Source organism: Calonectris borealis, chromosome 1, assembly GCF_964195595.1.
Source record: "Calonectris borealis chromosome 1, bCalBor7.hap1.2, whole genome shotgun sequence".
Lineage (NCBI taxonomy): Eukaryota > Metazoa > Chordata > Aves > Procellariiformes > Procellariidae > Calonectris > Calonectris borealis.
The window spans coordinates 7,240,895-7,262,859 of NC_134312.1; the positions used below are offsets into that span (position 1 = coordinate 7,240,895).

The 21,965-nt window shown below is 42.7% G+C and overlaps 1 protein-coding gene across 3 annotated transcripts; it reads left to right on the plus strand.

The window, feature by feature from the left end:
• Window positions 1–21,710, plus strand: DHTKD1 (dehydrogenase E1 and transketolase domain containing 1). Of its 3 annotated transcripts, XM_075143490.1 has the most exons (17): window positions 1–182; window positions 2,038–2,193; window positions 2,968–3,179; window positions 4,972–5,166; window positions 5,487–5,756; window positions 10,099–10,270; window positions 11,830–12,028; window positions 12,910–13,222; window positions 14,317–14,401; window positions 15,068–15,207; window positions 15,607–15,757; window positions 16,979–17,085; window positions 18,175–18,339; window positions 18,725–18,807; window positions 19,924–20,093; window positions 20,605–20,690; window positions 21,168–21,710. In XM_075143490.1, exons 1-17 carry the CDS (start codon window positions 17–19, stop codon window positions 21,267–21,269), a joined length of 2,772 nt encoding a protein of 923 aa, XP_074999591.1. In that variant the 5' UTR covers window positions 1–16; the 3' UTR covers window positions 21,270–21,710. The 3 variants fall into 3 exon arrangements, with proteins under 3 accessions (XP_074999591.1, XP_074999601.1, XP_074999610.1); XM_075143500.1 differs by lacking the exon at window positions 18,175–18,339 and having other exon boundaries at window positions 4–182; XM_075143509.1 differs by lacking the exons at window positions 1–182; window positions 2,038–2,193; window positions 2,968–3,179 and adding an exon at window positions 3,770–4,072.
• The last annotated feature ends 255 nt before the right edge of the window (window positions 21,711–21,965 follow it).

Genomic DNA, 21,965 nt, shown 5'->3' on the forward strand with positions numbered 1-21,965 from the left:
CGGCAGCGCGGCGGCCATGGCGGCGGCGGCGGCGGCGGCGGGCGCCGCGCGCTGCGCTCTGTGGCGGGGCGGCCTGCGGCGCTGGTACCGCACCGAGCGGGGCGTCTACGGTTACAAGCCGCGGAAGGCGGCGAGCGGGCGGTCGGTGGATCCGCGCGGCGCCGGGGCGAGCGGCAAAGCAGGTCGGACACCCCCCTCCCACCGGGGCTGCGCGGGGCTGAGGGGAGGGCGGCGGCGGCTGCCCCGGAGGCGGGGGGCTGCGCGTCCCGCCGCGGCGAGCGGGGGGGCGGGGTGCCCGCCGCGGCGAGCGGGGGGGCTGGGTGCCCGCCGCGGCGCGTCGGGCTCTGCTCGGCAGCCCCACGCTCGCCTCAGGGAGCCGGCGGCCCAAAGTCCGAGGGCGTTGAAGCGTCGATCTGAGGCCGCTTTATATTTTGTTCTCCTTGCCTTAATGAGCGCCGTCCGGAGCCACGCATCTCCTCGGGGTCCTGGCGGGTGTTCACTCGCCGTGAGGCAGCGCTTGCCCCTCTGCTCCGCGGGGGCTGGGGGCGGTGCGGGTCGCTCCGCACAGCCCTTGGCTTTGGTTCCCCGGGAAGGCTGCCGATGCCGTGCCCGGCTCCGCGGGCTGGAGTGACCGTGGGTGGCTGAAGCTACTCTCGTGGTGTGCTCTTGTAGTGTTTTACTGCTCATAAAGTACCTGTGCCACGCGCCTGCGATTTTTCTCTTTTATATTATTGTGCTTGAACTAGTTAAGTACAGATAACTCTCTCCTGTAGCAATAACTGTGATGCTTTTAGCTCAGTTTTATAGTGCAGAAAAATAATTTCAAGCAGAAGACTTTGGGGTAGGAGTGTCGTCCGTGCATTAACACCTCAGGAGACTCCGGTAGGAATTAAGCCCACTGCGCGGAAGCAGGAGTGAAATCAGTTTGTAAGTTCCTGGACAGCGAGTCCCATCACTAAGTAACCTCCTTGTTAAGCAAGGAAAGGGTTAATATATTTTTACGTTACATTTTAAAAATTGCTTTGAAATGGCTTGCTTGCTGAGAGTGTTGTGGGAGATAGGGTTATGTTCTTGTGTTGTAGAACCCGTTAGAGAAAAGGACCTGTTGGAACGGGCTGACTGCGTGAACATAATAGCTGGAGCAGACTGCCAGCAGCAGAAATAACAAGTGTCAGAGAAGTAGCTTTGTGAAATGCTCTCAGGAATTGCATTGTTTTGGAAAACCTGAATACTGTCAGTGCTGCACCTTTATTAGGGTGAAAAAACTGCGCACATTAAAAATGCATTATAAACTGGTTCATATAATTAATTTGTAGCAGATTCTGCTTGCAATATATTTTGTTGGTTTACTGACCTGGTCTGTGACGTGTGCTCTCTGATAGTAATGTTGTGTGCATGACCTTTCAGCTGGTCAAGTTTTGCTTATGTCGATAATTTTTTGATCTCGAAGTCAAATGCCTGCAACAGCGTGTTGCTGGTGTCTTGTTGAAAAACTTGTTCACGTATTTGAATTTTTAGTATGTCTGGCTCAGCATATGCACATGCTGTTGGCTAGTGGCTCCTGCAGACACAGACTTTTTTTTTTAAGTCGTAGGACCTGAATTACTGTTAAGACCCTATCCTCCTGTCATTCCAGCAAGGAACAGGGAAGCACAAGCGGTGTGATTTGGGTCGGCTGAGGAAATAAGACTTTGTACACTGGTACCATGCCATTCTCGAGTTGGACATGCCTGTTGTAAAGAGATTCGAAGAAAAATGAAGTAGCTTTGCGTATGTTTACAGGCACCTAGCTATTAGGGGAGCCGTGGAGGAAATCTAGATTGTAGTTACTTGAAAATTTGATGGGTGAGCAGATTTAGCAGTTTGATGATGGGAGCTGTTGTGGGGTGATAAGGTGAAAACAACTGCTTAGAAAAACGGTCTTTCCAGCCAGAACCTGGATGATTATCAATGGACATAATACTTGTGAGTTGATGCTGCAAATGGATTAAACATGAGCATGTGCGCGATACTGTTCTGCTTTCTTTTTGTTTTTAGTTGACCATGCTCTTGCTCGTTTAATAACTGCATATGCTGAACATGGCCACAAAGCAGCCAAAATAAACCCACTGTTTGCTGGCCAAGCTGTTATGAACATGGTACCTGAAATCCAAGAGTTGGCTGAAGTCCTTCAAGGGTCTCTCATTACTACAGGTAAGTCTGCAGCCTTATCACAGCAAATTGTCTTCACGAGTGATTTATTAAGAGCCAAATATTGAGCGGTGGAAGAGCCAAATATTGAGCAGCGGTTCAATCAGTAATGAACTGTTGGACGCAAAACTGTTAACTTCAGCCTACTTACATGTTTGTTGCAGAAATCATCGTGTAATGAGTGGCTACCTTCTAGCATCTTTGGAAACCATGAAAATTTTTACTTGATTTTAGAACTACTGAGGTTATACATTAATTTCTTGTGTTGCTGTAACATTCTATGATTTAGCATAATACTTAACACTGTAGTGAAGCTGCCAGAGCACTGAGGCAGAAGTCAAGACTTGTCTTTTCTTGGATCTTTTAGACTCTCTCTGTGGCCTTGAACAAAGGAGGGCCTTCTCCGTGCTTTATTTTCTCCATCTGCGAAACAGGTGCTTATTTACTTGTGATGCAGTTGGGATTGGAGCTCATCTCTATGAGCCACAAGATACCAACTGCTATACTGAGTCACAAAAACAGTGACTTTGTTTCATTCATGGTAAACTCTTTCAGAAAGGCATTTTGAGCACCTTACAATTAAGCATGAGACCCTCATATTAATTACACTGAAGTGTGCTTATAAAATCATTTCTTGAGTTTTGTTTTTAAATGGAGGAAAGGAGGACAAGACATTAATTTGTACACTCAAAATGTTAATGTAATTGCAAGACAACGGTTTAGTTCTTAGTGCTTCCCCGTCCTCTGGGGTGGCTAATAACATTTATTTCCCCCCAGGGCTTCTAAACATGGGAAAAGAAGAGGCTTCCCTAGAGGATGTGTTGGCTTACCTTGACCATATATACTGCGGGCATATTTCCATAGAAACAAGCCAGCTTTCATCTTTGGAGGAGAGAGAATGGTTTGCTAAACGGTTTGAAGAGCTAAAACAAGAAGCATTTACACCTGAAGAGAAAAAGCACTTGTGCAAACTGATGTTGGAGTCCCAGGTACCTTGTTCACTACTGTTGGATTGTAGGCAGAGTCATGGAGTCTGTAATGAACCCTTCACTGCTCCAGACATCAGTCATGCAGAAAAAGAGCAATCGCTATTCTGAAAGGCTTTGACAGTGTGCAAGAGGAAGAAGTACAAGGTTTTACCTGAAAAAGTGCAATACACAAATGCAGGAATCTCATTGGAGGTTGTTGCTGAATTTACTTAGCAGCCATTATTGAAACAAATAGTGATACCTTTTGGTTTGCATTGATTACTTTGGAAATTATTTCTAGGAAAATATTTCCAACCAGTTCCAACCCCAAAAGACTTCTAGAACTAATTAGAACATAGATTGTGTGTAATATATATTCATGTGACATATATTCTTTATCATCTGGAGACACAAATAATGACCCTACAAATTAATGAGTAATCACTCTTCAAAAGTGAGATCCTCGTAGGCTAATGATCTGACAGCTTATATTAAATGTTACTAACGGGAATGCAAGGTTGGACAGAGCTCTATGAAATTTTGTGCTCTGATGTAGCTGTTCTGTGTTTGCCTTTCACCCTCATGCCGATCTGTTGTACTATCTTTGAATATGATGTCTCTCAAGGTTTTGGGAGAACAAAACAGGGTTGGACTGAGTTGTTAGCCATATAGCACTGGTAAATTTGCTGCTTTTCAGCAAAGGAACCTTTGCTCAATGCATTCTGTAAGGAAGTGAAAGATTTATGTACTTGCAAAACGTATGGAGAAAATTTATTCCAATACTTCTGTACTGTAAAAATTTTCTTCTTTCTCCCCTTTTCTCCCTGTGTTATCCAGAAGGATGGAAAGGTAGAAGAGCAGGATCTGTGAAGTTGTCCCTGTTTCCAGTTTTCCAAGTGGAAGGAGTGTTAAATGTAATATTTACCAATGACTAAACAGAAGTATATGGGACATTTCATATTTTTCTTGCTTCTTTGGCAGTTAAAGGAATTTTACAGTGACACAGGAGGGTGAAACCAGGACCCTGATAAATCCTGTATTGACTTCAGTATGACCAGAACTGTACTTAAAGTGTAGAATTTGACAGGAAAAAACTGCTTCTATGTGTGATTAGTTTTGCATATAGCCTTGGAACTAAATGTTGCTTAACTAGAAGATGTTCAGCAGTTGGCTCGGATCTTTGGCTGTGGCTTAGTCTTCCCTTCTCAGTTACAGACTTTGTTTATTTTCAGTCCTCAGTTGCAAAACACTCCAGACACTTCCAGTGCTTCCAAAACTTGGTCACTTGTGAGAGCTGTCTAGGAATAGATGAATGGAGTGAAGTGTGAGGAGTGAGAGGAAAATGAAGTAAATATAGATTAATTTATTTTCCTTCTCTCAAGCATTCTCCTACCTATGTACTAAGGACTGCGTCTACTAGTAATCAAAATGAAACGCTGTGCTTCTGTAGCACTTTGCATCTCAGGATAGTTAAGGTTTATACTGTAAAAGAACACCATTCCTTAATTTCCACCTAAACTATCAAGGAACTTGTAAATTGCTCCAGTGTTATATTTCTTTATGCATCCCCTTCCATGTTAGGTAGAGACAGTTTGGTCCTGAATCCAACGTTTTTCTGTTTAAGAGGAGATAAGAGCTGATTTCTTGTAGTCATCATAACTTGTGGTCTCACACTGTGTGGGTGGAGAATGAGCTAAGACTTTCAAGGGGTATGCGTAGGTCTGTGTGCCTTAAAGGTACAAACATTCAATTTTATAAACAGAAGACTGCTGCTTAAAATAGCCTAATACTGAAGTTCTCCTGTTTTTAATAGGAGTTTGATCACTTCTTAGCCACGAAGTTTGCCACGGTGAAGCGGTATGGTGGTGAAGGAGCAGAGAGTATGATGGGTTTCTTCCATGAGTTGTTCAAGATGTGTGCGTACAGCGGTGTGACGGATATCATTCTTGGAATGCCTCATCGCGGAAGACTTAATCTTCTCACGGGTTTACTTCAGCTTCCGCCTGAGGTAAGAGACTTACAATGTCATTGACCATTGCTTTGTGCCTAATTTATTTGCAATGAAATAAAAACCTGGAAGTTTGTTGTGTTGTGAATGCTGAAGCAATAAAAAAGTTACCTGTGTGAGAGTGTATTCCCCTTCTGTCAGCACCTCAGCCAGATCTTCGCAGGAGACTGTTAAAGAGAACTCTAATGAAGGGGTTTATGTGCTGTTATCTGAAGCATCCTTGCAATCAGGAGTAGGAGAGCATACAGTTTTCTAAACGTTTTTCTTTCAATGTGTTGATGAATCGTAAAGCGGATTTAACCAAATTTGTTTCTATGCAGCTCATGTTCCGTAAGATGCGTGGTTTGAGTGAGTTTCCAGAGAATTCAGCAGCCATTGGGGATGTTCTCTCCCACCTGACATCTTCTGTAGATCTTGACTTCGGTTCACACAGGCCTGTGCACGTCACCTTGCTACCTAACCCCTCACACTTAGAAGCAATCAATCCAGTGGCCGTGGGCAAGACACGAGGAAGGCAACAGACTCTGCTCGATGGAGATTACTCCCCAGAGAGCTCTGCACAGCCTGGAGACAAAGTTATTTGCCTGCAGGTATTTTACTCACAATTTGTAACATCTTTGTAAGACTTCCTGCACTAGCACATGGACAGAAGTGGTGTATATAGAAATATCAAACAAAACTGAATTAATGTAGAATATCAAGAACTGGGATCCCCTTTATGGAGAAGGAGGAGGGGAAGGAAGATTTCCAGGTGACATGTGATGATACTGCATTTAAACAATTCCATTTCGAAGATTTCTGAAGAACTGATTCTGATACCTTCCTTTATTTTAATAATACTCTGCACTGAGAGCCATGTGTGCCCTTCCTCACAGACCACTTTTGCATTTAAATCACCACTGTTAGCCTTTTAAATTAAATGAGTTTGGAGAAGAGCTATCAACAAGGTTGCAAAATATACAGGAGGATTTAGAATTTTGTCATTTTATCATGGTACTGTTGAAGAAAGTCTGCTGGAATTGGTTTTTATTTCCTGAACTGTCTTTTGTAGCTGTGGAGGCAGTCCTAAATAGTTCCTTGATAAATTTTCTTTCCTTGCGTTGTATTCAACTTGGAAATACAAGTGAGTCAAACTCTTAAACATTTTTAAAGCAGGGAGTAAAATTGAGTTGGGGCAGAACTGTTCTCCTGTGAAGTATAATAAACGTGGAGGAAGTTACAGGTAGAAGTGATGACATATTTCAGTTAAATAAGTGTTTTGCTTCCTTCTGGAAGGATGTGGATACTGAGAAAAAGCAGAAGGGAGAATTTGAAATATTGAGAAAACTGGAGGCAAGTTGGGGTTTTATTGATTTTTTTTTTATTTAAAAAAAAAAAAGATTTTGGGGCATGCAAATGCAGGAAGAAAAGCTTGTTGTCCAGTGCATCCTCTCCTTGTCTTTCAGTGCAGTTATGTCAGTTAGTTTGATAAGATATTAGTGCTTCTTAGATTCTGTCTGTCTCATAATATTAGATCTTCACCGTGTAGTAATGAAACTACTATGACTTTTTAAACAAAGATTCTCCAGGATAAATGGACCTTCCCTATGCAAGAAAAATTTATCTTTTTGTTTTTGAAAGGGTAAGTGGTAGGGAAGGTTGCATAGTAGAGAAGAACAATATTTAACTCCAAGCTAGCCACCTCCATGTTAGTAAACTGACTCAAAGTATTCCCAAAAGAAAGAAAATGTTTCATGTAACGTGAAATCAGTACTTGTGATTGTATCTTTAGGAGGTCCAAGAGTTAGATTAAAAAAAATAAAAAGGCAAATTTTTACAGTTGTGACTGTTAACTGCTCTCAATCGAGAAGAAAGGGATGAAAGCAGACACTTCCTCTTTCAGAATCTTGGTTTGGAAGTTTCTCCTTGGGCTTTCTGTTTTCACAGTGCTTGGGGTCCAGAAATGCAAGTGTAGAAACTCTGAATTGAGGTTTACTCTGGCATTTGTTTATTCTTCCACTAGCCTGAGTGCCAGAGCTTGAAGGTAAAAAGAGTAAAGATCAGCTGAGGTGCCGGTGTCAGTGATGAGCTAAGTTGTCCAAGGTCTGAAGATCTTCTTTTCTGGAACTTCAGTGTGCTCAGAATGTATGAAGACTATAAAACTCTTCCTTGGATAACTACCATGGACACTTCTGCAATGTTTAATTGTCCATCTCTGCTGAAGAGGGGCTTATTTTTCACCTTCTCACATATCTTAACTCCACTTCCCGGACATGAAGCAACTACTTGCTTAGGAAATTAGGAAAAATTTCTTTACTGAAAGAGTGGTCAAGCATTGGAACAGGCTGCCGAGGGAAGTGGTTGAGTCACCATCCCTGGAAGTGGATTTAAAAGACGTGTAGATGTGGCACTTAGAATCATAGAATCGTTAAGGTTGGAAAAGACCTCTAAGATCATTGAGTCCAACCGTCAACCCAACACCACCATGCCCGCTACACCATGTCCCTAAGCGCCTCATCTACACGACTTTTAAATGCTTCCAGGGATGGTGACTCAACCACTTCCCTCGGCAGCCTGTTCCAATGCTTGACCACTCTTTCAGTGAAGAAATTTCTCCTAATGTCCAATCTAAACCTCCCTTGGTGCAACTTGAGGCCATTTCCTCTCGTCCTATCGCTGGTTACTTGGGAGAAGAGACCAACCCCCACCTCGCTACAACCTCCTTTCAGGTAGTTGTAGAGCGCGATGAGGTCTTCCCTGAGCCTCCTCTTCTCCAGGCTAAACAGTCCCAGTTCCCTCAGCCGCTCCTCATCAGATTTGTGCTCCAGGCCCTTCACCAGCTTCGTTGCCCTCCTCTGGACATGCTCCAGCACCTCCATGTCCTTCTTGTAGTGAGGGGCCCAAAACTGAACACAGGATTCGAGGTGCGGCCTCACCAGTGCCGAGTACAGGGGCACGATCACCTCCCTATTCCTGCTGGCCACACTGTTTCTGATGCAGGCCAGGATGCCGTTGGCCTTCTTGGCCACCTGGGCACACTGCAGGCTCATGTTCAGCCGGCTGTCAACCAGCACCCCCAGGTCCTTTTCCTCTGGGCACCTTTCCAGCCACTCTTCCCCAAGCCTGTAGCGTTGCATGGGGTTGTTGTGGCCAAAGTGCAGGACCCACTTAGGGAGGTGGTTTAGTGGGCATGGTGGTGTTGAGCTGATGGTTGGACGCGATGATCTTGGAGGTCTTTTCCAAGCTTAATGATTCTATGATTCTACTGGTGTCTATGATTTGAACTGAAATCTGAGAATAAGGTCTCCCTGAAATAAATTTCACATTTAATGTTCCACTGTTAGGGTCAGCGTTTGATGAATTAAACTTGATGGTGACCTCTTCCTTTCATGTTCTTTACTAATGCTGCCCAGAAAAAACATGTGGTAGCAAAAACTGTTTTCAGCTTTCTGCTAGAATGAGTAAAATCCTACCTACCCCACAGCAATTGAATCTTCTGTGGTTGAGATGCATATGAAGAGTCTTGTGTAGTTGGATAGTCACACTGTCTGTAGGCCTTAATGCTTTGGGATGTACTGAAGGCCATAAAGTTCTTTCAGATGTTCTAGGGTCTTCACTCAAATGATATCACCAAGATACATAGCCTTCTTAGGCAGCAGAAGAAACCAGAATGGAAAAGTAAAAACCCAACACTTCAGGAACAGGTGTAGGTAAGGAGTAGAGAGGGGATGCTGTGTTGGCTCTCTCTTGCAGTAGTTAACTTTGGTTTTCTGTGATGCCTTTTAAAGAAGTCTCTGCATTAGAACTGTATAAAACCCAGTGCTGCCATTTCACTGGTTGATTACACCTCTACTCTCTTCCAGGTGTACTTGCACCTCCAAAAGTCTCTTAAGGCTTGAAACCATTATCCCATAGCTAGAATGTAGAATTGGTTTTAATAAGAAACTACGTCAATCCGCGTAGTGATTTTGATCTGCAAAGGATCGAATCTGCATTCTGAGGAAGCTGTGATCAGATTCATCAATGGAGAACTATCTCTAGTTTCAAAACATTGAAATGCTAGATGATACTCATTCTGGTATTTCTAGCCTTTTTGGAAACCTGGGTTGAACGCCACAGTAGTCTCCCCTCCCCTTCCAAACTTTTTTTATTTACAACATTTATTTGCAGTTTTGAAATATAACTAAGAACTTAGGTTTTATTTCCTTCCAAAAGCTTTTATTACTTTTATATCATAGAATCATAGAATAGTTTGGATTGGAAGGGACCTTTAAAGGTCATCTAGTCCAACCCCCCTTGCTGTGGGCAGGGACATCTTCAACTAGATCAGGTTGCCCAGAGCCCCATCCAACCTGACCTTGAATGTTTCCAGGGAGGCATCCACCACCTCTCTGGGCAGCCTGTTCCAGTGTTTCACCACCCTCATTGTAAACTAAATGCTTCCATTCAGTTCCTTTTCCACTTTTTTTCTGTCACGTCTGTTTTTGTCTCTATTTGGTAAGGTGGCAGTAGGCATAAATCCCAGTTCACCAGCATTTAACTTCCAGCAAAGCGTGTAGAGAATGCTGTGGTGACGGGCTTCCTTATGTTCAGTGGTCAGTGACTTGCTACTGACTGCTGCAGCCTTGCTATAGCCATGGTACTTGCAGTCACCTATACACCGGTGGGTCAATTTTAAGAGATTATTGGTCCGTTCCAGGTAGGGATTACATCAGGCAGTCAGGTACAGATGCTGGCTGCTATGACCTTGTGTTAGTGATAAGACTATATACGCTCTCAAATCATGAAAACAGTAGTCTGAAAGGGGTTAAGGAGTGGATGTGGCTGAAACTGTATCTGCTCTACCTACTCAATATAAAAGTTGCAATTTAAAAAGCTTACTGAGTTACGGTTTTGATTTTGCTGTTCCTCCAGTGTTTTCTAATGAGACTTCCATCTTCTTCCCTAATGTAGGTTCATGGCGATGCTGCTTTCTCTGGGCAAGGGATTGTTCCTGAAACACTGACCCTCTCTAATCTACCACATTTCAGAATTGGTGGGAGCATCCATTTGATTGTTAATAACCAGCTGGGCTATACCACTCCTCCAGAGCGAGGAAGATCATCTCTGTACTGTAGTGATATTGGTATGTATAGTTGAATCAGAAGGAAGATTGCCTGCTGTGTCAGAAAGGATTTTTAACTCCAGTGTGAATATATGCTATTCTATGGGCTTTTTATAGCAAGTGCCTGTCAACTCTAGGGAGTTAGACTAATATATCTCTATTTTCATGATAGAGTAGAAATTAAAATCATTACCTCCTACTAGCAAAAATTTAGATGCCAAAAATATGCCCTCCTCCGTCTGCTTTATGGCAAAGACTAAATATCAAGGGAAAATCTTGTCACATTTTACAAGATGTTATACAGTATTTGCAAGATTACTGTGAAGGCTGTAACTCATTTAATTTCTGCCATGTCATTGACAGCTTTTAAAAATGTATTGTGGTGGAGTGTATAATAGATGTGTTTTAAATATATCTTGTTAAATTTAATAAAAATCATTCCAGTGTGTTTTCTGAGCAAGATTTATAAATCAGATACTCCTTCATTTTTCAGTTTTTTTTGTTGTTGGGTGAACTGTTGAGCTTTTAATTGAAAGATGAGTCTCATGCTGTTTCTAAGCTTAAACTAGAAGTCTTTTGTTTTGGGCTGGTCTTTCTTAGTGATAAATAGTTGTATTATAATCAGCAGGATCAGAGACATAGTAGTTAGTTCCCTTGTGTATGTCTCCTAGAATTAAAAATATATTATTATATGTTTTTCAGACTTAACATCATGTTTGTGTTTGTCTTATGGTTTCATCAAACTGAACAGGTAGATTCATTAAATCTGATAAGGTAGATAGCATATGTTATTACTTCTTCCCTGGGCTGGTTTTGTCTTGTGGGGTTTTTGGTTTTGTTTTTGTTTTTTCCCTGCATCCTTAGTTTTCCTTTCTTCTTACCTGGTCAGTGAGGAGGGGGCGTGTTACCCATTTGAGCTTCAGGATTTTGCTAGGGAGGGAAACTTGACATGGGTCAGGAATGGCTGAAGCATCTTAATTTTCCAGAATTTGGGCAGATAAAGTACAAGAGGAGCACTCTGTTGCTGGGAAGATTTGCAGCCAAATTGTCATACAGAAGAGGGTGTTAAGACATTTGAGTTTTGCAGTGTTCTCTTTAATGAAGAGACCTTTCTGCCTGGAGGAGCAGGCATAGCAGGATAGAATGACTAACAAGGGAGAAGATTGTTTCTGGCCTGTATGAATTCTTAGTAGTGATAGGTTAGGATAAGAAGGAAACAAAACTCATTTTTTGTTTGAAAGAGAAGCGATCAAATAGTTCTCTCCCATTCCCCAGAGACTTCCACCCAGATTGAGATGTAGGAACTGTGTATAGAAAATCCTCTGGGAATTTAGTGCTGGTAAAGTAGTTGTGCTCAAACTGTGACAAATACAACAGGTTGGGCTAATTGCACTTATTCTTGGGGAAGACTCCTACTCCTTACCCCAGCTCTCATCACAGAAAGCATCTTCTGTAGATTTGTTTTTGTTAAATACACTTCACATGAGTTGTCTGTCATTTTCAACAGAGTAGGTTGTGTCTGCTTTCTTTGGAAGGGGTTGAGTGTGATTACTGTTGTTATGTTTTGAATCCCTGGGCAGGTAAAATTGTTGGGTGTGCAGTTATCCATGTGAATGGGGATGATCCTGAAGAAGTTGTCCGTGCCACACGACTGGCTGTCGAGTACCAACGCCAGTTCCGCAGGGACGTGATAGTAGACTTGCTGTGCTACAGGCAGTGGGGCCACAATGAACTTGATGAGCCGTTCTTCACCAACCCCAGCATGTACAAAATCATCAGGTAAGGTAACGCAGCTGATGGGGGAACCCAAAACCTACTTGTGTCTACACCAACTCAGTATTGCCTGCTACTGCAGTAGAAGTCTCTGTATAATGAAGATCCATCGCCATACCGATGAGTCTTTATGTAAGTGTAGCTACACTGTCAGCAGCCCTTGACTAAGATGTGAGTCTGATAATGATGTGTTAATGAAGGTAACCATTGGTGTCAGTTCTTGAATATGTGGCTTGATGCCTTTTGAAAAATAATCTTTGCACATAGCCCTTAGATTTCAAATTCGTGGTGGCTAGTAATCAGAAGGCAAAGTTGTCTTCTGTATGCCAGAAGGAAGCTTAGATAGTGTGGGAGAATGGGCAGGAAGCCAGTATGATGTTTGTCTCATCTTTGCCTGGTCCTGCTCGTTCCAATGGGGACTCATCTTTATGAGCATTTAGATGTATTCAGATTCCATCCTTATCCCCAAAGAAAAATACACATAAAAATTTACTGGCCCATGAATTCTGGTATTTTAGGTGAAGCATTGATGGAATGGATGGCTTGATTCTCAGCTAATACAGAAATCCTATTATCAATTTGTCTGAAGAAAATGTGCATGATAGCACAGAGTCAGTCTAACTGGGAGGTTTTTTTTTTACTTGCTTTTACCTGTAACTGCCAACAACAGGCACAGCTGTAAGGACTGTAAAGCACATATCCAAGAGAATTGTTATCTTTCTGGAAATGCCAGGGAAGCAAACTTGATGCAAATGAGTATAATGCACCGGGACATCATTATTTTAGTTTTCCATGGTAGCTGATAGTAGTAAGGTGGTATTTCCTTGTTCTGCAGTGACACTGATTTCAGGCTTAATGTCTGTGGGGTTTGATTCCCTCCCTGACAGATCCCGTAAAAGTATCCCAGACACGTACGCAGAACACCTGATAGCTGCTGGGCTCATGACTGAGGTTGAAGTATCTGAGATAAAGACGACGTACTATTCTAAACTGAATGATCATCTTGCCAACATGACTTTGTATAGTCCACCTCCTACCAACCTGCAGGCTCACTGGAAAGGCTTCGTCGAGCCTTCTGCTAAAATCACCACTTGGGACACAGGTATGCCTGTACCACTTCTGCAGTTTATTGGAGTCAAGTCTGTAGAGGTGCCTGAAGAACTCCAGGTGCACAGCCATCTTCTGAAGACCTACGCACAGGTCAGTAGAGCATAATGGTGCTTCTAGTCCCATTGCTCAAAGATGTGACCCGTTACAGGAGAAACTCTAAACACAGCAAGGCTGCCAGTTGGAGAATAGCATAGTAATCTCTAGGAAAAGCAGCTTGCTCTCTTTTTCAAGGCTTGGATTATGCTATTTTTCCTCTGATTTTGAAGAAAGACACATCCTCTCCCACAAATCTGACCATATACTTAATTTTGTTATTTCAACAATATTTCGTTGCAATGAAGAAAAAAGCTTATAGAAAATACAGTTTATTATTCTTACAAATAATAGAAACTATTATGATAAATGACTATCATTTATATGCTTTACGATTATGATGAGTACTTTGTGAGAGAATGAATCGGGAACTTGGTAATAGTGTACACAGTTTCTAAAGCCAGTAGTGACTGTTTATGTGTTATATATATAAACGTCAGCATGCACATGTGGCCAAGTTTGAGTCAGCTTTTGATGGCTCATAAGTTTGTGTGCAATAATTGGATTGGTTTGGGTTTGTGAACGTTTCCCTTTGATGAATGATGACCGTGCGCAGGTGTCTGGTTGGCAGCCAGAGAGAGGCCATGAGTTGAATATTTCAGAAACTGATGATCTTGCCTTCCCAGGCCAAGGCAGGAACACCACAGCTGGGTATGATCATTTGTCTGCCGTTCTGCAGGCCAGGACAGGGGACAATTCTGGAGACTGAAATACTTAGACCTGGTGTCTCTCATCACTGCTAACCAGACAAACCAAAAGTCTGTCAAGAGCACGCTCTATGCTGTGCTAAGATTTTTAATATTTTTAGACTAAGATCTAATTTGTCAATCCACAGTTTGTTGTCTGGTAAGTGAACACGTGGGTCATCCATGTGGATCATCCATGGTTCTGTGGTCTACAGGGCAGCCTTCTTCAGGATGTGCTGAAATAAGACTGTGTGTATTCCAAACCAACCTAAGCTGGCTGCAGGAATATAACATTTCTCTCTATAGTGTTTTTTTTTTCCTAGCTTCTAATATTGATCTGTGCCACCAAAGGAGCTACAGGAAAAAGGCAAAATAGTAACTTTTCTTTGTTGTTTGCTTGTTTAGTCAAGAGTTCAAAAAATGGAGGAAGGAAAAAAGCTGGACTGGGCAACAGCCGAAACTTTAGCGTTTGGTTCCCTGCTGAGCCAAGGTAAGAGGCAACTAGACAGCAGACAATAAAATATTTTTGCTTTGATGGCAATAAAGTATAACATTAGACTTTTTAGGTGTTTCTAAGTGCAAAGATTCATATGATGTATGAATTTGACAACTTGCATTTGCATGGTACTAAGAGAAGGTAAATATGAATCCTGTATGTCACTAATATTTGTAGATTGAGTACTAAACATCTTCAAAAAATTGTTGTTCCCTTCCACCGCCCAAAAAAATTGGTGCTTAGCACTAAGCACATGAGCAATGCAGCTGACATCAGTGGGGCCTCCCGTACATTTACCTTCTCGAGTGTTTCATGCTACAGTTTCTTTTCCCTCCTCTCTAGCCTGAATTCATATCTCCATTTACATACGATACAGAATGCACATATTTTGCAGTTTGCTTCAGTAAATTGAACCACTTACCACAAAATAATTCTTGGCTGCAGAGAAGAGAAAAGAGAAGTGTCTGAGCATCTCTGTGCTTGTGAGTTGGAGCTGTTGCTGGTTAAGAATTCCATCTCCAATTTGATGTTGCTGATGAGGGGAAATCCAAGAAGAGACTTAACAAGAGAAGTAATATTTTAGGAGTGGGGAGTTGTTGTCCTGCATGTTTTCTTCTTACATGACTTACTAATCCAGTGTTTTGTTTATTGCTTGGCAAGGGTTTAATATCAGACTAAGTGGACAAGATGTTGGCAGAGGAACCTTTAGCCAACGACACGCGATGTTGGTTTGCCAAGAAACAGATGATACCTACATTCCTCTGAATCATATGTCCCCAGACCAGAAGGGTTTCCTAGAGGTAGGTTCTGTGGTCCACAAGACAACTTTCTTCAAGTTGTGCTGAAACAGAATGCATGTTTTAAAGCTGCTGAAACGTATTTAGGTAGCCTGCATATTCTGGCAAATATGCAGGTACAGGCCCAGGTACAGAGACACAAAAACTGTCAGGGCACCTCCCTTCTTTGTAGTGACCCTCTTTACAAATTTAACCAGGGGTTTTGCTTTTCCTTGAGAGATCAGCTATTATTCTTTTTCCCTCACTGTCTTCATTCAAAATTAAAAAAAGAGGTGACCATCAATTGCCTTTAGGAGTGCATGTCCTCAGTCTGCCTAGCACTGTTGTGCCTAGTTCCAAAGGTTCTTAACCCTGGGTTGTCTTCTTCCTCACCCACCCCTCCCAACAATTTCCTTTTGTTAGGTGAGTAACAGTCCCTTGTCTGAAGAAGCTGTGCTTGGTTTTGAATATGGAATGAGTATTGAGAGCCCTAAGTTACTGCCAATTTGGGAAGCTCAATTTGGAGACTTCTTTAATGGAGCCCAGATAATATTTGACACTTTCATCTCTGGAGGTGAGTGTACAAGGAGCTAATATATTTAAAAATTAATCATTTGTAGGAAGTACATTTTTAGAAAATCCTTCGTCTTTAAAGTAAAAGGGCAACGTGTTGAGAAAATAATTCTGTTTTCTCAGGAAGTCTTGTGAGCTTGCCTATGTGGTCCTGACTTCTATGCAGCTTTTCTCTGAACCAATCCATTTAAGATGAAAGACACCCCAACCTTGGCAGAAGACAGTCATTCTGAAAGGACAGTTGATTATATTAACGGCCTTTCTTCCCCTACCCATCCCCATATATTTATTTTACTGTGTGTATATATGTTTGATAGCTTTTTGGGCTGTACCTTTTCTTCTTGAGGCAACTGAAAAATTCCTGAAGCAATACAGAAGGAAAATAGTGATTATTTAAAACAAACAATCAAACAACAGCACCTTACAACTAACCTCTCAGTTTGACTCTAGCGTGTTTTCTGATGGCTCAGATACTGCAAAAAGACCTCTCTGAGCTGGAACATGCTGAGAAAATGCTAAGATGGATTTCTAGAGTGGGTTTCCTTGTATGTAAACATCCAGAGTTTTGGTATCTAGCCTCAGTTAGGCCTCTGCACTCCCTCTATAATCATAGATGGAAATTCTCAGAGGCCCTCCTATCCCGCCCATCTTCAACATGTATTTGAGGCTGGGATGAATTACCTTCTGGGTTTAACTGTAATCCCTTAAATAGCGCAGGAGCCCAGGGGAACTAGCCTATGGCTAGTACTGCTGTGTTAGTTAGACTGGCTTACAGGATACTGCCTGGGTCACACCTGCAGAGGACCAAATGACAAGGTATGCAGAAAATATGCAGTGAATTATGGTTAGGGGTTTGCCTACTGGAGAGTTACCTTTGAGGACTCCTGTTAGTCAGGACAATTCCATTAAGAGGATTCTTGCATACAGTGGTGATGTTTTAGACTGTTTTAAAATCTTCACCATGTCACGTGCTCCACATGGAGGCTTAAGTCTTCTGGAAGCCCAAAGTTACATGATAATTTCAGAAACTTCAGATCATCTTATGTGTGCTGTTTCCTTGTTGTGAATCTCATGGCAAAATGCCAGCAGCATGTTTCAGGCTTGTATTTAGTGATGTGGAAATTTCTTTTTTCGTGAGCAGTTTGTGCAAAGTAATACGTGTTTTGTGGCTTTATGTTCTGTGGAAATCATTCTTTCCTTCCTCCTCATTGTGTGTTTTTAGGTGAGGCCAAATGGCTTCTGCAGAGTGGGATAGTAATTCTTCTTCCCCATGGCTATGATGGTGCAGGCCCTGAGCACTCGTCCTGCCGGATGGAACGCTTCTTGCAGGTACCCTGCCACACCTCTCAGATTCACATATCCCTCATCACAGCACTGGCAACCAATGCTCTGGGAGTCTTGCTGCAAAATGCCCCATTCCTGATGTACCTGCTAGTGGCATCAGAAGCTGGAGACTTACCAGGATCATACCATCATGATGAGATAGAAACAGGCTGGGCTGAAAGTGGAGGTAGAAAGGGGACTGTGATGAGAAGGTGCACGTCTGGAAATGGTGAGGAAGCAGTTTTGGTTTAAATGCCGCCACAACAACTCTGGTTCTAAGACTTTGAACCTTGTAATAAATGCTTGCTGTTCCTGTTGCATCTCTGTCACCTGCCCAAGTGGGTGTGTGGTAACACGAAATTTCCTAACATGAGATTTGCATAGTGTTTTCAGAGGTCCTGTGCCCTCTGCAGGCAGCCCTAGTGGGTCATGCTTCAGTACTGCCTGCTGTCTTTTTTCTGATTGCTGCTCCTCAGCGATGTCACTGTACCACAGAATGAGTCCAGTAGCAGAGTTGCTGAATTGCAAATAGCAGACCTCTAATGAGCACTTCTTATAGAAAACGTTTTGGGAGTTGGCATCAGAAACAGGCAGCCACCCTCTTGTGCAAACCACTTCTAGATCTGTCCACTATGCACAGAGCATACAAACAGCACACTGGGCACTATTAAATATCAGTTAGTAAATCTGTGGCACATTTAAAAAAAAAAAAAATCACTGTTGTGCCCTTGTGACTGTAGTAAGTAAATGAAAGCCTTTTCATCTGAGTAATGGCTTAAGGAGGGGGTTGCAGCATGGTTAGAGGGGTGCTGCCACTCTGATGAAGAAGTCGTGACCTCTCCACTGTTAGAAAAACTGTCGTGCCCTGGTTACGATGTGCTAGAAGGAGGCAGTTCAGATATAATCTTGCCAGTTAAATGCTAAAGCCATTTATTCTCTGAAGTTGTTCTTCCCTGGCGATCGATGTCTGAATCGGTATATTTGCTCTTCTATTATTATACTAGTCAGCATGCCTTATGTGCCTGTATTCTGTCTTGCATATTTGGCTCACTGCTTGCTTCTTGACAAGCTATTGCCTGTGTTCCCCTTATGTAGATGTGTGACAGCTCAGAAGAGGGAGTCGATGGGGACCAGGTGAACATGTCAGTTGTGCATCCGACCACCCCAGCACAGTATTTCCATTTACTCCGGCGGCAAATGGTCCGAAACTTCAGGAAACCTCTCATTGTTGCTTCTCCCAAAGTGTTACTCAGGCTCCCTGTAAGATGAAAAACTTTCTTTTCTTTTTTCTTTTTTTCCCCTCCTCTTCTTCCCTCTCTTCTGTGTTCTCTTCCCCTTTCTCTTTGTTCTTCCTCTGTGTTCTCCTCTCTCTGTTTTGGGGTCAAATCAATGGGATTTTGCCTGTTTGGGGCAGGATAGGTTGAGGATTAAAGCTAGGTGGAGGTGAGCTAGAAGTACGGTTGATTCTAGGTCTGGTGGTGTTCTTGGGAATCTTATCATCCCACCTTTCATCGGAGGGATGGGAGGGAGAGGGAGAGTTGTGTGTTTCGTACGTACCAAAACCCTGTCTCGGTATCCTCTCCCGAACTCTGGCCTGAGGGAAAAGGCAGCAAGATTTGGTAACTTCCAACTCTCCCCCATGTAGGCTGCTGTATCAAGTTTTGAAGAAATGGCCCCAAGGACAACATTCAAGCCTGTCATTGGTGACTCCTCAGTAGATCCTAAAAGGTAGGTCTACTTTCTTAGAGGATAAGCTCAGAAAGGATGTCCTGTCCCTTTCTCCTACCTAACAGCTCAAGTTTGAGGTGATATGAAAGAGGTGACTTTTTGGGGAAAATATTGTTTTATGGTGGGTGACTTAGTTTTACTTGTTTCTCTCCTTTTCTTCTGCTTACTTGTTGGTAGTTACCATATCTGTCTGCATAATAGTAAAGTGTTCAGGCTTTCAGCCCTTGCCCCCTCAGGGAGGTTGTGACCATAGTTACTAATCTGATGGCCGCTATTCTGCGCCATGCCCATTAGCTAACAGTCATTGGGAGCAGCTGTTGTGTGAAGAGATGCAAAATTTTTGTTCTGGTGTTGGAACATCTGAGCTGATGAAGTGAAGTTAGGGCAATAATAAATTGCGTGTGTATATCTCCCTCCCTTCAGATATTGCAGAGAATCCTGTTCACAATGGGTAATTCTGGCCTTCATTTTTTCCCTCCTGAGGTTCTTATCTGGTCCTTGTCCCAGTAGTACTGGAGTCTGACAGCATCCCTGATGTTTGCATCCTCACCCACAATCAAAAGGCTGGAAGTATCTTAGCATCTTGTTTTTTTTAAGTGGAATGGTGAGGCACAAAGGGTGACGTTTCTCTCCTTGCCTTCGTCCAGTAAGGTTAGGCAGCCAAGACCTCTCTGATTGCTGGAGGGTATTGCGTATCTCCAGCAGGCAGTTCCTCTTTGGCATGGGAGAGCATTGTCCTCTGGAGGTACTTCTCTCCCTCTCTGGTTTATTCTCTACGGAGCGTGCATAGATGACTAGCTTTGACTAGGTGTTTAATTTTTAGATAGTTAAAGCTAAGAGAGATGAATCCCATTATAAGATAACTTTCCCAGGATTACTGAAGAAGCAGGACCTCTGGGCTGTGGCATACTATGCCCAAAGGCTAGTTTGCCAGCTGTTGGAAGGGAGTGAGAGGGAAGGGAAGGCAAAGAAGATAAAAGATGGTCTAGGGTAGCAATTTAGCTGCATAAAGTTGTCTTTAAAGTTTGGCTGGTTATTTTTGTTGAAAGTGTGAAACGACTGTGCATAGAGTTTCTGTAAAACACTAAACTTGGAAACATTCCTATTTTTCTTTAGTGTCACCCAAGTAGTGCTCTGTTCCGGTAAACATTACTATGCTTTGGTGAAGCAAAGAGAGACACTAGGAGAGAAACAGCACAACACAGCAATTCTGAGACTTGAAGAACTGTGTCCTTTCCCTCTGGAAGCTCTACAGCAAGAGTTGAGCAAATACAGCCGTGCGAAAGGTCAGCCAGATTTTTACCTTTGTGTTTCTAGACTCTTTGAAGTACTGAACTAAATCTGTTGCCTGTCTTTCAGGATGAAGAGTTGTAGTGGCTTTCTCCTCTTTGCTCTCCCCCCCATACATCTAGTGTTTCTGGAGTGGGATAATACAAATGTTTACCTCTTGTGCTAAAAGAACTTGTCTCTCTGCTATTGTACTAAAGCACTACTAAAAATCGGAGTGAACCATTTGGGGCATTTTTTGCATTGGTCTTTGCAGTCCAGTCCTTTAAGTAGCTTTTGAAAATGGCAGTAGAAAAGCAGAATATACCCACAGTATACCCTAATGGTGGACATACTTTTGGTTTGACTTCAGCAAGCTGTGATCTGCAAGGGGGTTCAATCTGATAAGCCTTCATTTCAAAGATAGTGCCAAGACAAAAAAGGCAGAGGTGCTACAAAAGAAAAAACTTTTTCTTGAGCTTTGAAAAGATAAATATGTGCATTTGTAATGTACCCTTATCCTTCCTTTAGTCTTCATCTGGAGTCAGGAAGAACCACAGAACATGGGTCCATGGTCCTTTGTGTCACCACGGTTTGAAAAGCAGCTGGGCGTTAAGGTAAGACGTCCCCATGGTGTTTTAGTCTTTAAAATTTAGTCTTTAAAGTTCTCCTTGTACGCAAAATTCTGTGATGCTTACACAAAAAACTAATCCTGATGCCTAAACCAAATATGTGTTCTAATTTAAGATACTTATGCTCTTTATAGCAGCATTTAGTGGTGATGAGAAGGACTGGAGCTTTCTTTTACCAGGTGTTTAGTCTAAGTAGACAGGATGATGAAAGATCCCGGGTAGGAAACAACATGCTTGAAGTGAGTAGGAGGAGAATCCAAAGCTGCTGTTTGCTCTGGCAGATCGTGCGCTATAATGTTCTTGGAGCCATGGTCTTTGGGAGGTGGAGGATAACTTCCTGCATTACTTCCAGCTGGGACTGCCCAGTGTCTGGCAGTAGATATCACCATGGCATCGGAGGACCTCAGGATGCAATCCTATGCTTGTGCTTCATTAATCATTTCCTCCTGACTCAAATTTCAGCTCCGTCTTGTGAGTAGACCTCCTTTACCAGCCCCAGCAGTTGGCATTGGAACCCTACACCACCAGCAGCAGGAAGACATTCTCACCAACACGTTTATCTAAGTTTTCAATGGATGGACTGCTCCTGCTGTCAGTCATGTTTGGTGCCTCCTCCTATGAAGAAGAACAAAAGCCAGACCCTTAAGACTCTTAGTTCTCCAAAATGGGAAAAAAGAATGGAACAAGTTCTGTAATGACGAAGCAATTTTTTCGTGTAGGGGAATACCTAAAGATGAGAGGTGATGCCTGTTACCCTAGATACTTCTTATTCTCTTGTAGTATTTTCTACAAAACATCTTTTTAAAGTTCTTAAAAAAAAAACAAACAGTCCAGGGGGCAGGTCGGTGAGGTGGCTATAAAATACCTTGTATCACATTGCTTATCTGCACTTGACAGTTCCCTGGCATGGTGTGTGTGTGGAAAGAGTTTCTGTTTCCACAGAAGTGTTAGTGCTGTTTGGTTGAATAAATGGGTCCCTGTGCCTGGGAATGAGCCATTTCTATAGCAGTGTGTTGTGGATTTTCTCATTTCTTTTCCTATGGGCCAGGAATGAAATCTGTTGCAGCTGTTGGTGCTCTTCTCAACACAAGTTGTTAAAGCAGGATTCCTGGGGGGGACCTTGCAGGATGGTTCCTGAAGGCTTCAGGCACCACTGTTTGTCTTGCCTGGAGAACCAGTGCTTTCTCATCAAGCTTGCAGGGTGGAAGGCATGCTGCAGGGATCATGCCATGTTTTAGAACCATATTTTGTAGGGGCCCA

Bases quoted from the DNA above. Each gene is read 5' to 3' on its own strand.
- DHTKD1 (XM_075143490.1), top strand. From the start codon at position 17: ATGGCGGCGGCGGCGGCGGCGGCGGGCGCCGCGCGCTGCGCTCTGTGG. The intron at 2,194-2,967 runs GTAAGTCTGCAG...ATTTCCCCCCAG, and splicing joins AGGGTCTCTCATTACTACAG to GGCTTCTAAACATGGGAAAA. The intron at 14,402-15,067 runs GTAAGAGGCAAC...TTGCTTGGCAAG, and splicing joins TGGTTCCCTGCTGAGCCAAG to GGTTTAATATCAGACTAAGT.